Raw genomic sequence first — 16,765 nt, forward strand, 5'->3', positions numbered from 1 at the left:
ACACATTAACACAACCCAAATAAACACCCTTACCGTCACCCATACACACATCCCTAAACAAACCCTAATTGTCACCCATACACACAACCCAAAAGTAACACACTTATCGTTACCCATACACACAACCCGAATTAACACTCTCACTGTCAGCAATACACACTATCCGAAAAAACACCCTTACCATCACCCATACACACAACCCAAATAAACACTCTCACCGTCACACACACACAACCCAAATAAACACTTTCATCGTCACACATACACACAACCCAAATAAACATCCTAACTGTAACACATACACACAACCCAAATAAACACTCTCACCGTCACACATACACACAGCCCAAATACATACTCTCACCGTCACCCATCCACACTACCCAAATAAACACCCTTAATGACACCCATACACACGATCCGAAATAACATACTGACCGTTACCCATACACACAGCCCAAATAAACACCATTTCCATCACCCACACACACTACCCAAATAAACACTCTCACCGTAACCCATACACACAACCCAATTAACACTCTCACCATAACCCATACAAACCATCCGAAATTACATACTTGCCGTTACCCATACACACAGCCCAAATAAACACCATTTCCATCACCTATACACACAACCCAAATAAACACTCTCACCGTAACCCATACACACAACCCAAATAAACCCTCTCACTGTCACCCACACACACAACCCAAAATAACATTCTTATCGTTACCCATACACACAACCCAAATAAACACTCTCACAATAACCCATACACACCGTCCGAAATTACACACTTGCCGTTACCCATACACACAGCCCAATAAACACCCTTTCCATCACCCACACACACTACCCAAATAAACACTCTCACCGTCACCCCTACACACAAACTAAAAAAGCACTCTCACCGTCACCCATATACACAACCCAAATAACACTATCACCGTCACCCCTACACACAAACCAAAAAAGCACTCTCACCGTCACCCCTACACACAACCCGAATAAACACGCTCACCGTCACCTATACACACAAACCAAAAAAACACTCTCACCGTCACCCATACACACAATCCGAATAAACACCCTTACTGTCACCCATATACACAACCCAAATAAACATTCCTACCGTTACCCATACACACTCCCCGAATAAACACCCATACTGTCACCCATTTCCACATCCGTAACACATCCATCTCAGCACCCCGAATAAGCCAACGTTATCTTAGTGTTTGTTTCCAGGAAGAAATATTTTCTTATAGAAACAGTTACACATAGGTTAGGGACCAGTTCAAAAGCGTTTTGTCGGATAAAATCTTAATTCCTTAAGTTTTGAGACCTACTGTACCCCCTCCTTCACCAATAATGGTTAAAAATACAGGCATTTTATTGGAAATCACCTGTAGACTTTTTATGGATCTTGGACAACGTAACCGTATCTCGTGGAAAGACAACTCCTCACAGCATATGAATAACAATAGGATCGGTGAAATAGGATCCGACGTTTTTCTTAGTTTGGTTACTACATAAAACATTGAGAAATCAGGTAAGCTGATTTTTTTGGATGGAAAACTTGCACGGCCATTAACCCCCTACCCCTGAACTTTAAGATATTTATCCGACACAGACCTTTTGAATTGGTCCCTTTGAGCGTCAGTGTGTCAAAACGGTTAAGCAATATTTACTTTATTTTTTTATAAAACTTGTATATCAATGATAAAACACACCATGACCTCTTAAATAAGGTAATTTTTCTTTTTCGTATAGTTCAAAAGAAAAGGTCAAGTGGATTTTTAGTGAGCTGGGTTTAGGTTTAGGATGCTGACATAACATTGCTTTCCAAAAGATACCTTTTTCAACAAATAGATAAGAATAAAAATAATTGCCAGCGATTTGTCAATCGTAGATTAATTAAAGGCTCACAAAAGCAAACCACTTTCAGAGGCATTGTATTGGCACAGTATCTTTATCCGTTATCCATTCACGAATAACACATTCGTGACCACTCGACTCTCTGTCCGTAAAGAAACGAGGATCAATGAATTCCTCAGGCGGTTTTAAAATGTTACGATTCGCACAAACGCAGCCGCACGTGCAAGGCAAGTTTATACAAAGAGGAAGTCAAGGCTCGCGTCTTCGCTCGTATGGACACGTGGCATGCTGGTCAGACATGTCCAACTACGTCGTTGTCGGATTTCTGACGCTGCTTCTGCAGGTAAGTAATATTTAGATACTTAATTTATGTATGGTCATTTTTATAAGGGAGGAGCTCATATCAAAATCCTCGCTCAGATATTTTTACTGCCTACAACATACTACATTTGGTTTTTGAAAAGGGGTAGGGTCCGGACCCCCGTGGGCCTCACCCACCCCACACACCCCACACCCCATCCGGATCCGCCTATGCCATCCACGTGCGTACATGTACACGTACATGTGCTTACATACCCGCTCCAAGTACTTGCACTTAAATCAAGTGAAAACCTCCATACTTGTCTGTTTGTTTGTTTGTTTGTTTGTTTTTGTTTTTGTTTTTGTTTTGTTTTGTTTTGTTTTTTGTTTGACGCCACTCTTAGCAATATTCCAGCTATATGATGGCGGTGAGTAAATAATCGAGTCTGGATCAGATAACCCTGTGATTGACATCATGAGCAACGATCTACGCAATTAGGATACGATGACAAGCATCAACCAAGTGAGCGAGACTGACCACCCGATCCTCTCACGACAAGCATGGGTTCTTGAAGACCAATTCTAACCCGGATCTTCACGGGTCTCATGTCTGTTGTGAGAGTGGACTAACGAGATCGGATGATCAGGCTCACTGAGGCATGATTGATGCATTTTATCGTATCCCATTTGCGTAGATCGAATCACATGATGACCATCACTGAAGTATCTGTTTCAGTCCATCACTGAAGTATGTTTCAGTCCATCACTGAAGTATCTGTTTCGGTCCATTATTTACAGACCACCGTGAGTGTGGCGCTAAACAAAAATAAACAAATGTGGAACCTGGTAGTTCCGGAAACCCCTGAATCGGGACGATAACTTTAAAATTTGTTACCCATGAAACGTTGTTTGGTATATTCATGGCACCGCTTAGCGTGGTTTTGCTAAAACGAAGTATGATCGACATGGAAACTATCAATGGGATAGGGATATCTCTTGTACCCTTCTGGTTTAAAAGTGCTCTTTTCCATACTGATAATAATGTCAATAGCGGCGTTAAACCCAACTCACTCACTCACTTTTCCATACTGCATGTAAATTCCCGTTTCCGAAATTACCTCTAATCCTGTTTTTATATATGCTACTAGTTACTGGTACGTAAGTTGGTCTAAAACTCTGTGCTGTCCGGATCATAACCCTATTTTGAAGTACATTCAATATATCCTCATAAGACACATGATTTTCGAGATATTTTGTTCTTTTTCACGTCTTTTTTATCCCCCCGGCATATAATGACGGGGGGATATAGCCATCAGTATATCCGTCTATCCGTCTATCCGTCTGTAATCATTGTTTGTCCGGAGCATATTTCCTAAACCGTACAACCTAGCTTCACAAAACTTGGTACACTTACCAATCAGGCTCAGTAGTAGTGCCTTATGCAATCTGGAGATTTCAAAAAATATATATTTTGGTCGTTTCCATGGAAATATGATGAACTTAGGAAATTTTAGGGTAGTGTCCGGACCATATCTCCCGAACCATACAACTTAGCTTCTCAAAGATTTTACACCTATCAAGCAGGTTATGTAGTGGTGCCTTTGCTATTAACCGATTTTTTCTATTTTTTCTTTTTTCAATTTAAATTGAAAATCGATGAACTTAGGGTAATGTCCTCGTCTGGAGCATATCTTCCAAACCATGCGACAGAGATTCACCAAACTTTATGCACATATCAATCATGTTCACTAGTAGTGCAGTTTGTTATTTGAAGGTACACACAGTTTATCGACATGCCACGTCGGGGGGATACGTCATCTTCGGATGACTCTTGTTTTAACCAGACTGGGTTGAGAGGAATGGTTTTATTTTGTTATTTATATATTTCTTTAGCATGTTACGGATCTATAAAAGTACTTACAAAATAACCTCTATTCGCAACCTCCACTGCCGCTTCAGATATGAAGCAAATCTGTGTAGATTCCGGGTTAGAATTGGTCTTTAGCAACCCATGCTTTCCTTAAGAGGCGACAAACGCGATTGGGTGGTCAGGCTCGCTGACTTGGTCAACGCATTTCATTCATTTCATCGTATCCCTTAGATCAATGCTCGTGATATCCGTCACTGGATTGTCTGGTCCAGACTCGATTAGTTTGAGACCACCGTCTCATAGCTGGAATATTGCTGAGTACGGCGTTAAACAACAAACAACCAACCAAAACAGATATGAAGCGACCGCGCAATGGCGTGACAACCTGCCAAAAAGAAAAAATCCAGTGGAAAAACGAAATTTGAGTTGAAACAGACAACAATGGAAATGGCCTTGCTTAGGTGCGGGTGGTCATTAGCAACAGGCGGTTCGATCTACATGTACGTACTTTGGGCACGCCAGAAATCTGTGATTGTGGGTTCGAATCCCGTTCGCCCCGATTATGTTTCTAGGTTTGTCAGCACCATACCGGTGCTCGTGGGTTTCACCGAAGTGGTAAACGTCTGAGACCTGCATCACTCGGACTTTCCTCCAAAATTAAGCTGACACGCCGCGATATAACTGGAATATTGTTAAAAGCGGCGTTAAAAACCAACTCACTAATTAGAAACGTTTATTTCTTCAACCCAAATCATAAGGACCTCGATAAGTCAGATAGTGATCCACATGTTCAGCACAACCGCCTGTCCGTCTGCAACGAAACATAAATTAAAATTCGTTCACGAAACTTCAGAAGTATCCACCAAGTCTTGGTTTTTTTTAGGAAAAAATAGTTAACTTTAAATTGTTATTCATACCCACCCATTTAAATTCATCACTTTAGTTTTAGATTGAAATTCATTTTACATATTAATGTGAGGGTACAATGGCCCTTTGACGGTAGCCATTAAACCCAAGCTTTACATGGTTGTATCGACCCCTGAAGATCCGGGGTAGAATAGGTCTTCAGTAGCCCATGCTTGCCGTAAAAGGCGACTATGTTTGTCGTAAGAGGTGACTAACAGGATCGGGTGGTCAGGCTCACTGATTTGGTTGATGCATGTCATCGTATCCCAATTGCATTGATCGATGCTCATGATGTCAATCACTGGATTGTCTGGTCCGGACTCGATTATTTACAGACCGCCGTCAAATAGCTGGAATATTGCTGAGTGCGGCGTTAAACAACAAACCAACCAACCTCATGAACAAATATGCCTCTTAATCCACTTGCTCAAATTCCAAAACTAAATAAATAAAACTGGACTCAAAATGCATCCTTGACGGCCTCCTGATGTGTCAAATATCTGTTCTACCATCTCCACTTCTTACACAAGTCCTAATCTTAGAATATATATCATTAAAAACATTAAATATCTTCCCATAAATACCTGTCTTATGTCAAGTAAATTGTAGAATAATTATTCTTGAATCCAGCCTGTGATTCATGAATAAGCATAATTACTCCATCAAAGTTCTTATTGTAACCTCCAAAGTAGATGTAAAAACCTGCCCCAGAGTATTTAAAAGAGAAATACCACGGATATTATTCGGGTCTAGTAAATTTCCTTTGTTTATACAAAGGAGACGGATACTATCTGAAACTGGGGATTTACTCTCTCTCAAGGAATTGACAGCTTTCAGAATTTCAGGTTGAGTAAGGGGGTCTGATGATAGGCTTGCAACATTACAATCAACACATTCTCCGACCTTATAATTTATAATAAAATAATTTATATAAGTCGGAACGGCGGGGTAGCCTTGTGGTTAAAGCGTTCGCTCGTCACGCCGAAGCCCCGGGTTCGATTCCCCACATGGGTACAATGTGTGAAGCCCATTTCTGGTGTCCCCCGCCGTGATATTGCTGGAATATTGCTAAAGCGGCGTAAACCAATACTCACTCACCCACCCCGAACGCCCCACTTCTCTGTAGCCGGCCTGCCATAGAGGCAACACGTTAAGCCTGTCATAGGGCTGTCGATTAGTGCATTATCATTATGCATGGTTTTATTGAATCGAAACCGAGAAGATACTGAATGAATGGTCATTAATGACAGTATGAATTCCTTGAATATTCCAACAACATATATTAATGTTCCCATCTTCCCGTGAATATCCGGGTTAGAATTGGTCTTCAGCAACCCAAGCTTGCTTGTCTATGCTTGTCGTAAGAGACTAACGGATCGGGGACTCGATTATTTACAAATCGCTGTCACACAGCTGGAATATTGCTCAGTGTGGCGTTAAGCAACAAACAAACATGGCCTTACTGAATACCACCAAACACAAATATAAATGTGATTGCATACTTCTACCAGGACGCGTACCGCCTACGTGGTCTTGTAGATAGTGTCGGTTACCTTGCTAGGTGTTGAGATTTGAGGGAATAAAATACGGACTGGTCGGCCTAAGGTCAGTACACTTTGCCTGAGAGGGGTCTCCATGTTTAAATGCGGCATGGTATCTCCGTCAGTGGGCTAGCACTATAAATCCGGCATTAACTGGGACTGGTACAAGCAGACATCCACTTGCATGCACCTCGTTATATAGGTAAAGGGCTTTGAGGGGATGCTAGCGGTTAAAGCGTTCGCTTGTCACGCCGAAGAGAGTCTTAAAAATTGTTTCGTGTGTGCGGCGTAAAACAAGACTCTCTCACTATATAAGTTAAACCTCATTTCGAGCCTAGATTAGCCTATCATGGAAGTCAAACACAAATGCCCTGAGCTAGACGTATCGTGACGTCAAAAGAAAGAAGACGTGTGGCAGTCCCATAAAGTTATTTCAAATTTCCTTAACTAAGACTTTTGAAGTGGTCACAAAGGGCCCTTATGGGGGATATTGCTGAGTGCGGCGTTAAACAAACATATTTACCAGTTAAATCTACTTGACAATGTTTCAAAAGCATTGTATCCATGTGATGCCCCGCTTCATCTGCACCAAGTGAGGTGTTATGGAGATGGTATCTGCTGATTGGTTGTTAAAAATGACAATTTTATCAAACAAACTCACTGAGGTCTGTACAATGTGTGGAGCCCATTTCTGGTGTCCCCCGTCGTGATATTTCTGGAATATTGCTAAAAGCGGCGTAAAATCATACTCACTCTCATTCAATGAGGTCACTGTGTAATTTAATGACGTCACATAACAATAGGTAACGTCAGATCTCTCATATAGCTGGAATGGAGTGCAACAAAACAGCAAACCCAAACCAACCTTTGTGACACTGGCACCAGACCCGCTATTATGGGACAGGGTGCAACCTGGTCTTGTCTGGTGCAACTAGGTTTTCATGTCAAAATGTTCCTGATGCAGGTGGACCGCCTCCGTAGTCTAGTGGTAGAGCGTCCGCCCGGAGAGCGGAAGGTCGGGGGTTCGATCCCCGGCTGCGTCATACCAAAAGACGTTAAAAGATGGTACTTGTTGTTACCCTGTATGGCGCTCGGCATTCAGGGACTAAAACAAGGACTGGTCTGCTCGGAGTCAGTATACTATGTCTGAGTGGGGTATTCATGTTAAACTGCGGCATGGTATCTCAGTGGACTAGCACTATAAATCGGCATCAGTCCGGACTAGTACAAGCAGCCCCACACGCGCGCACACGTACATGCACGTCGCTATATAAGTGCAATAATCTTGGACGCGACGTTAAACCCAATTTCACCTCACCTCACCTGATGCAGGTTCAGTCCAGTTACATACCAAGTTTACCTAGCCTACTCGGCATCATTAACAGGCCGACTTGATATATCTGCTATGTTGGGGCCTGTGGTGTAAGTGCGTAAAATGTTTCACTTGCCCAGTCCTCAGGACCATTCTGCCCGTCAACCATCTCGATGGCCCGTGAAGATCCGGGTTTGAAGAGGTTTTCAGCAACCCATGCCTTCAGAAGAGGCGACTATTATTGTCGTTGAAGGCGACTATGATTGCCGTTGAAGGCGACTATGATTGCCGCTGTAGGCGACTATGATTGCCGTTGAAGGCGATTATGATTGCCGCTGCAGGCGACTATGATTGCCGTTGAAGGCGACTATGATTGCCGTTGCAGGCGACTATGATTGCCGTTGCAGGCGACTATGATTGCCGTTGCAGGCGACGATTGCCGTTGCAGGCGACTGTGATTGTCGTAAGAGGCCAAATAAATCGATGCTGATATCAATCTGGATTGTCTAGTGCAGACTAAATTATTTAGACTGCCGTCATATAGCTGAAATATTGCTGAGTGCGGCGTTCATCAACAAACTAACTCAATATGTCTTGATGAACGCTTACACGTTTACCAAGTAACCATAGGAACAAAGCAACTATTGAAGTTCGTAAGACGCGAATTAATGAATCGATATCGGCGTGGATTGTGCTCATTATATCAATCATTAAATTGTCTGGTGCAGACTCGATTATTCCAAGCCCGTCACACAGCTGGAATATTGCCGTTTTAAACACGAAATGCGCACATACACGCCGTGGGTAATCACACACTGTCAAGAGCTCAGTCAAATCAATCCTTTGCTTTCAGGTCCAGCGGTGTCAACTGCTCTATCTCCCGCCTGATGGTGTCCTAAATAATGCCGCGGTTCGAGTAACTTGCTCCGGTCATGAACTGTTGGCCTCCAAACTCGTGGTGGCCAAACAGCTGCACCCTCTCCAGGGCTCCCTCATCCTCAAGCCCCAATGCGCTGGCGGCGCCAATGCTTACAAACCAGTCATTCCAGTCGGAAAGGTCACGAACATCTACTATGGGGGGGATCCCACTTCGAGATGCCTCTTCAAGAAGGGAACAGCTTATACGTTGGCTATCCAAGTTGTGGCATTTGGGACTACAGTTGTGGGGAAAGTGACAGTCTCTTGTCCATTAAAACTTGTGTTCTCTCAACTGAATCGTGATCCATACCCACCGTACCAGTTGAAATACAAGTCGGGCCCCATGCCAGCCTCAATTGTTAGTATCAAATGTAACTACGATAGTTCCGTCGATCTTACGTTCCTTCCCCAGAAGAGTAAGAAAATAATCTTAGTGTCCTGCCTCAAGGTCAAGTTCACCTACACCGTTGAAGCAAGTTCTGTAGCAATGCGTGCTGTACTAGACGCCGATCCGTTCACGAATTGCGTGTTTCGTGACGACATACCGTCTGTTCGAGATGGCGCCAGTAAATGGAAAAGAGCTGCCAAAACTATCAAAGGTATTGAGGTGTCCCTGTTTGATTATGCAACGCTGGCTAGTGAAGGGACTGGAGTGGTCGTCCCCTGTAAACCCCCGCCTCCCACGACTACCACGACTCCTGCTCCAACGACAGAGAAATTCACAACGCAAAAATGGACGACCCAGCAGTGGACAACAGAAGGCTTTACAACTGAGCCCACGCCCGAAGTAACAACCCCAGGGCCTACGACAACGGAAGACTTTCCCACGGAACCATCTACCACACCAACTACAAGACCTACAACGCCCAAGGCGACCACTCCCAAACCGACTGCTCCCAAGGCAACTACTCCAAAACCAACCACGCCCAAGGCAACTACACCTAAACCAACCACTCCCAAGGCAACTACTCCAAAACCAACCACGCCCAAGGCAACTACTCCAAAACCAACCACGCCCAAGGCAACTACTCCAAAACCAACCACGCCCAAGGCAACTACTCCAAAACCAACCACGCCCAAGGCAACTACACCCAAACCAACCACACCCAAGGCAACTACCCCTAAAGCAACTACCCTAAAACCGACCACGCCCAAGGCAACTACACCTAAACCAACCACACCCAAGGCAACTACTCCAAAACCAACCACGCCCAAAGCAACTACACCTAAACCAACCACTCCCAAGGCAACTACTCCAAAACCAACCACGCCCAAGGCAACTACACCTAAACCAACCACACCCAAGGCAACTACTCCAAAACCAACCACGCCCAAGGCAACTACACCTAAACCAACCACTCCCAAGGCAACTACTCCAAAACCAACCACGCCCAAGGCAACTACTCCAAAACCAACCACGCCCAAGGCAACTACTCCAAAACCAACCACGCCTAAGGCAACTACTCCAAAACCAACCACACCCAAGGCAACTACACCAAACCCAACCACGCCCAAGGCAACTACTCCAAAATCAACCACGCCCAAGGCAACTACTCAAAAACCAACCACGCCCAAGGCAACTACTCAAAAACCAACCACGCCCAAGGCAACTACTCCAAAACCAACCACGCCCAAGGCAACTACACCTAAACCAACCACGCCCAAGGCAACCACCCCTAAAGCAACTACACCAAAACTGACCACGCCCAAGGCTACTACTCCAAAACCAACCACGCCCAAGGCAACTACTCCAAAACCAACCACGCCCAAGGCAACTACTCTTAAACCAACCACGCCCAAGGCAACTACACCTAAACCAACCACACCCAAGGCAACCACCCCTAAAGCAACTACACCTAAACCAACCACGCCCAAACCAACCACGCCCAAGGCAACTACTCCAAAACCAACCACGCCCAAAGCAACTACTCCAAAACCAACCACGCCCAAGGCAACTACACCTAAACCAACCACACCCAAGGCAACTACACCTAAACCAACCACGCCCAAGGCAACTACTCCAAAACCAACCACGCCCAAAGCAACTACACCTAAACCAACCACGCCCAAGCCAACTACACCTAAACCAACCACACCAAAGGCAACTACCCCTAAAGCAACTACTCCAAAACCGACCACGCCTAAGGCAACTACTCCAAAACCAACCACCCCCAAGGCAACCACTCCGAAACCAACCACACCCAAGGCAACTACCCCTAAAGCAACTACTCCCAAACCGACCACGCCCAAGGCAACTACTCCAAAACCAACCACGCCCAAGGCAACTACTCCAAAACCAACCACGCCCAAGGCAACTACTCTAAAACCAACCACACCCAAGGCGACGACGCCCAAAGCAACCACACCCAAGGCAACGACGCCTAAAGCAACCACGCCCAAGGCAACTACTGAGAAACCAACTACGCCTAAAGCAACCACGCCCAAGGCAACTACGCCTAAAGCAACCACGCCCAAGGCAACTACGCCTAAAGCAACCACGCCCAAGGTAACTACACCTAAAGCAACCACGCCCAAGGCAACCGCTCCAAAACCAACCACACCCAAGGCAACTACACCTAAGGCAACCACACCCAAAGCAACTACACCTAAAGCAACCACGCCCAAGGCAACTACACCTAAAGCAACCACGCCCAAGGCAACTACACCTAAAGCAACCACGCCAAAGGCAACTACACCTAAAGCAACCACGCCCAAGGCAACTACACCTAAAGCAACCACGCCAAAGGCAACTACACCTAAACCAACCACGCCCAAGGCAACTACACCTAAACCAACCACGCCCAAGGCAACTGCACCTAAACCAACCACGCCCAAGGCAACTACACCTAAACCAACCACGCCCAAGGCAACTACACCTAAACCAACCACACCCAAGGCAACTACACCTAAACCAACCACGCCCAAGGCAACTACACCTAAACCAACCACAACCAAGGCAACTACTCCAAAACCAACCACGCCCAAAGCAACTACGCCAAAACCAACCACACCCAAGGCAACTACACCTAAACCAACCACACCCAAACCAACCACACCCAAGGCAACTACACCTAAACCAACCACGCCCAAGGCAACTACACCTAAACCAACCACACCCAAGGCAACTACACCTAAACCAACCACGCCCAAGGCTACTACTCCAAAACCAACCACGCCCAAGGCAACTACACCTAAACCAACCACACCCAAGGCAACTACTCCAAAACCAACCACGCCCAAAGCAACTACACCTAAACCAACTACTCCAAGAGCGACCACCCCTCCGAACGAACCTCCATCTGGTTACACGTTGAACAAAGCGGCAACTTGGATAACGTGCTCTGGTAAGAAATTCGTGCCATCAACAATTGATTTCTCCGAGAAACTTCACCCTCTCCATAAATTCCTTGTACTCCGGCCCAGCTGTGGGGGAGGATCTGACATAAGGGCTCTCCCTGCCCGGCTGAAAGTGTATCACACAGGGACGGCGAAGAAATGCCTCTTCCTGGTCAAAGGTTCAAGCTATACAATACAGGTTGACGTCCTTGCATACGGTGCACGCTCTATCGGTCGACTTGATTTCTCGTGTCCGATACCTCTTGCACCAACATCGCCCCCGCCGAGTATCTTCCCACCATACCCACTCAGAATTATCTCCAACCTCATTCAGGAGGTAGACATTGACTGCAGCCAGAACGACTCCATCACCGCAAACTTACTTCCCCAAAGGTCGAGAGTCGTAGTAGCTTTGAAATGTCAGGACTCCACCAAAACCTTTGTCGTCAAAAATACACCAGTCGCAGTCACCGTCTGGAAGAAGGGCGCAGATACGCAGTCGAAGTGTGTTTTCAGAAATGATCATGGCATACAACCTGGCTCTCGGGTGCCAAGGCTAAACGTTCCCGTGGTCTTTTTCAAGTGGGCCGATTTTAGTTATCTGGGCACCGGTAGCATTGAACCCTGCAACGAAAACCCGAGCAAGTACATACTGGATGTTAGCTCTCACTGCGGAAGGTCGACGTCAGACGCAACGTGGGTCACGGGAATAAGTGACGTTGACGCCGAGTTCCAAGCTGTTTGCAAGTCGGGAAAGGTCTTCAAATTCAACAACGTCAACGGCGACCGCGTCAACTACAGCCTGCCTGTCTATTTCACAGGGAATGCCGCGTCAAAATGCATCTTCAATAGGAGAGGAAATTCCCAAGTTTACGTCATCACGGTGAAAGCAAGCTGGGGCGAGGGCAGCAACTTGATCCACCAAAGCAACAGGGAATATCAGGTAGGTAAACGCCCAATGATATTCCGAAAAAACGGATACAATTCAAAAACGGCCTTTTTGTCTAAGACTGGCCACCGTCTGTCAGTATGGTCAGTGAAATATAACATTGCGGTGTCTATGCTTGTCGTAAGAGGCGACTATGCTTCCCGCTGTTATCGTCTGCAGGGATTATTATCGCTGGTCCGCGAGTTCGATTGTCGACTCTGAGAACGATCGGTGGAAAACGGACATGACGTAGCCATCGTCAGCCGCGACGACATTTGACCCATCGACCTCGCTCGCACATGACCGTCACGTGATGTTAACATACCAGCTTGTCAGTCGGTGAAGTCGCAGAGAACCTGCTAGTGTGGTTGTGGTACGAGGGGCGTTCAATAAATTTTGCAACTTGCAATATAAGACCAAGTCGCAGAATATCTTTTGCACCTTTATTTTTCAATATAATCTCCATTCACCTCAATACACTTATTCAATTTGACCCGTGAAGATCCGGGGTAGAATAGGTCTTCAGCAACCCCTACTTGCCGTACAAGGCGACTTTGCTTGTCGTACAAGGCGACTTTGCTTGTCGTAAGAGGCGACTAACGGGATCGGATGGTCAGCCTCAATGACTTGGTTGATACATGTCATCGGTCCCAATTGCGTGGATCGATGCTCATGATATTAATCACTGGATTGTCTGGTCCAGACTTGATTATTTACAGACCTCCGTCATATAGCTGGAATACTGCTGAGTGCGGCGTTAAACAACAAACAAACACTTATTCCATTTATGGGGGCGGTCGGGTAGCCTAGTGGTTTAAGCGTTCGCGCGTCACGCCGAAGACACGGGTTCGATTCCCGACATGGGTACAATGTGTGAAGCCCATTTCTGGTTCCCCGCCGTGATATTGCTGGAATATTGCTAAAAGCGGCGTAAAACCATACTCACCACCACAAATATAGGTGGTTGTTTGCAAGTATCTTTTGAACATATTTATGACAAAAGCTTCTCAATAAGTAACTATATATCTTTGAATGACAAGCGAAAATTTGACACAGATGAACGATTATCGCGCAAAAAAATGCATCCGCGAGCCTGTTTAAGCGGAATCCAGTTCACTGTATGGTCACAAGTTTCCTTTTCGTATAATCACAGCCAGGTCTTCTTTGCCGTTACGGAAAGGGTCGAGGTTTGCCGATTGTTAATTCAACATTTGGTTTTATAAAGTTTAATAGGTGTACAACTGATACTCAACCATTGGTTTCTCCGGCCTTGTTCAAAGGTGACGTGCGTTTATGGCAGCAGAGGTTCCGACGACACTCAAGTTCAGAGTATATCTGACCGGCTGATCGCGGCCAAGTCCATGCAGGAGAACAAGGGCCCGGACAGTAAATTCATTATTAGACTGGACATTGTGGATGTCCTGGGCGTGCCGGTCACCTTCATGCCACAGGGAAGGAAGGTCAAGTTGAGAGCCGTGGGTCGAGGTCAAGGACGAGAAGTTGGCCTCAAGACTATCGGATGTGACGCCATTGGTAGGTAGTATTACATAGCCGGCCGAACTATTGCCGATACTACACCAGTCTGTATACACAACCTTCCTCCATCACCAGCGGAAGACAGACGACTCCTACTCCATACATAAACTGCTAAGACGGTCATGTTTAAATCGTATCGGAATCCTGAGGGTGCCACACACACCCACACACCCCACACACACTCCACACACACCCCACACACCCCTCACACCCACCCGCCCTCCCCTGAATTCCGAGTCTCATTGCTCACCCCTGAATCCCGAATACTTAACACAATTCTTAAAAGGATTGACAAAAGTAATTTGAAGTAACTTTTTGAAAAACAAAATCCGAAAAAAATAATTATAAAGAAACCTTTTACGTACTCTTTATTTTCTAACTGAAGAGTCGCAATATGGCTGAAATATTGCCAATGTGACTTAAAATTTTAACTCGCTCTAAATGAAGAGGTTTACCAAGGCTGGATTCACACTTCCATCGCTTAGAAATACTATTTTATTTGCGTTCCGCGTACCGCATTACCGGACCCATGAAAATCCGGGGTAGAATAGGTCTTCAGCAACTCCTACTTGCCGTACAAGGCGACCATGCTTGTCGTAAGAGGCGACTAACGGGATCTGATGGTCAGCCTCGCTGACTTGGTTGATGCATGTCGTCGATCCCAATTGCGTGGATCGATGCTCATGATATTAATCACTTGATTGTCTGATCCTGACTCGATTATTTACAGACCGCAGTCATAGCTGGAATATTGCTGACTGCGGCGTTAAACAACAAACAAACAAATGCGGGGCTACACAGGTGGCCCAGTTATCCAAGACGCCTGTGATAATGGGTTCGAATCCCGGTTCGCCCCGATTATGTTTCTAGGTTTGTCAGCACCATACCCGTACTCGTGGGTTTCACCGAAGTGGTAAACGTCTGAGACCTGCATCACTTCGGGCTTTCCTCCCACATAAAGATGACACGCTGCGATTTAACTGGAATACTGTTAAAAGCGACGTTAAACCCAACTCACTCACTCATTCGAATCCTGTGTTAGTTGGTTTCACCGGAGTGGTAAGCATAAAAGACTTCCATCACTTTCGTCCCACATGAAACTGACACGTGTTATAATTGAAATACTGCTCAAAAGATCTTAGAATCGCTAACTCACGCTTCCCGGCATAACTGAAATACTGTTCAGAGCACAATTTATTTCAAGTGATTCAATGCCAGTTGGCCAAATAAGTAAATATTTTTTATGTTCCCATAAACTGAAAAATAGGCCACGACAACAAAGGGACTGTTTTCTGATTGGCTGACAATAGAATCTGCGGGTCTGGTTTCATCATTGCGCAGAATGTCGCTGATTTCGACTGTTAAAAAACCAACATCTTTGAAATTAATATTGACGTATCTTTTTTATAAGAAATGATTTCAGTATTGGTTCTTTATTGCGTTTATGGCAGTATTAACGTAAAAGCAGGTGTGCATATTTCTTTTTAAAAACGCCAAGCGGTTTATTATTCATACCTCCATAAATGCCCCAAAACACATTGAAGTCAATTTTTGATTAACCCAACCAGATATGTCTTTTTTGCGTCAAACAGGGACGACGTCGAATGCCAGGTACGCCGTCATTAGGGGAGGGTGTGGTGACGGGCTGATTTTCAAGAAGACTGAAGGATTAACAACAAGAGGACTCACAGCCACCAGCCCATACTTCAAGGTCTTCGCTATGCGCAATGACAATCTGCTGAAGTTCGAATGTAATTTTACAATGTGCGCCAGCAACTGTGACGGCAGTTCCTGCAGCAATGGTAGACGACGACGTGATATTTGGGAAGGCGACTCCCAAATTCAGCAAGCACACTCACGGATCATCAGAGTCTTGTGATTGTGTGAAAAGCGAGAATTACTGTTACCAAAAAGTCATTAAAGTCGGGAAAGGAACTTCTGTGTTGAGTCATGTCCTGATCCTTGAAAGGGGTCCCCAGCAACCTGTGGATCCATGGTCACTATCCGTGACTTGGTTGAATGTATGTTCTATGTTGAGTCATGTCCTGATCCTTGAAAGGGGTCCCCAGCAACCTGTGGATCCATGGTCACTATCCGTGACTTGGTTGAATGTATGTTCTATGTTGAGTCATGTCCTGATCCTTGAAAGGGGTCCCCAGCAACCTGTGGATCCATGGTCACTATCCGTGACTTGGTTGAATGTATGTTCTATGTTGAGTCATGTCCTGATCCTT

General features: G+C 45.4%; 1 protein-coding gene across 2 annotated transcripts; it reads left to right on the top strand.

Annotated features, from left to right (window-relative positions):
* The first annotated feature begins 2,099 nt into the window (after nt 1-2,099).
* LOC124138706 (mucin-2) lies at nt 2,100-16,466 on the top strand. 2 transcript variants are annotated; one of them, XM_048396207.1, is made up of 5 exons: nt 2,100-2,227; nt 8,667-9,752; nt 9,843-13,010; nt 14,276-14,528; nt 16,124-16,466. In XM_048396207.1, exons 1-5 carry the CDS (start codon nt 2,183-2,185, stop codon nt 16,408-16,410), a joined length of 4,839 nt encoding a protein of 1,612 aa, XP_048252164.1. In that variant the 5' UTR covers nt 2,100-2,182; the 3' UTR covers nt 16,411-16,466. The 2 variants fall into 2 exon arrangements, with proteins under 2 accessions (XP_048252164.1, XP_048252163.1); XM_048396206.1 differs by having other exon boundaries at nt 8,667-13,010.
* Nucleotides 16,467-16,765: the final 299 nt, after the last annotated feature.

The sequence above is a fragment of the Haliotis rufescens genome, unplaced genomic scaffold, assembly GCF_023055435.1.
Source record: "Haliotis rufescens isolate VD_foot unplaced genomic scaffold, xgHalRufe1.0.p SCAF_15, whole genome shotgun sequence".
In the NCBI taxonomy this organism is placed as follows: Eukaryota; Metazoa; Mollusca; class Gastropoda; order Lepetellida; family Haliotidae; genus Haliotis; species Haliotis rufescens.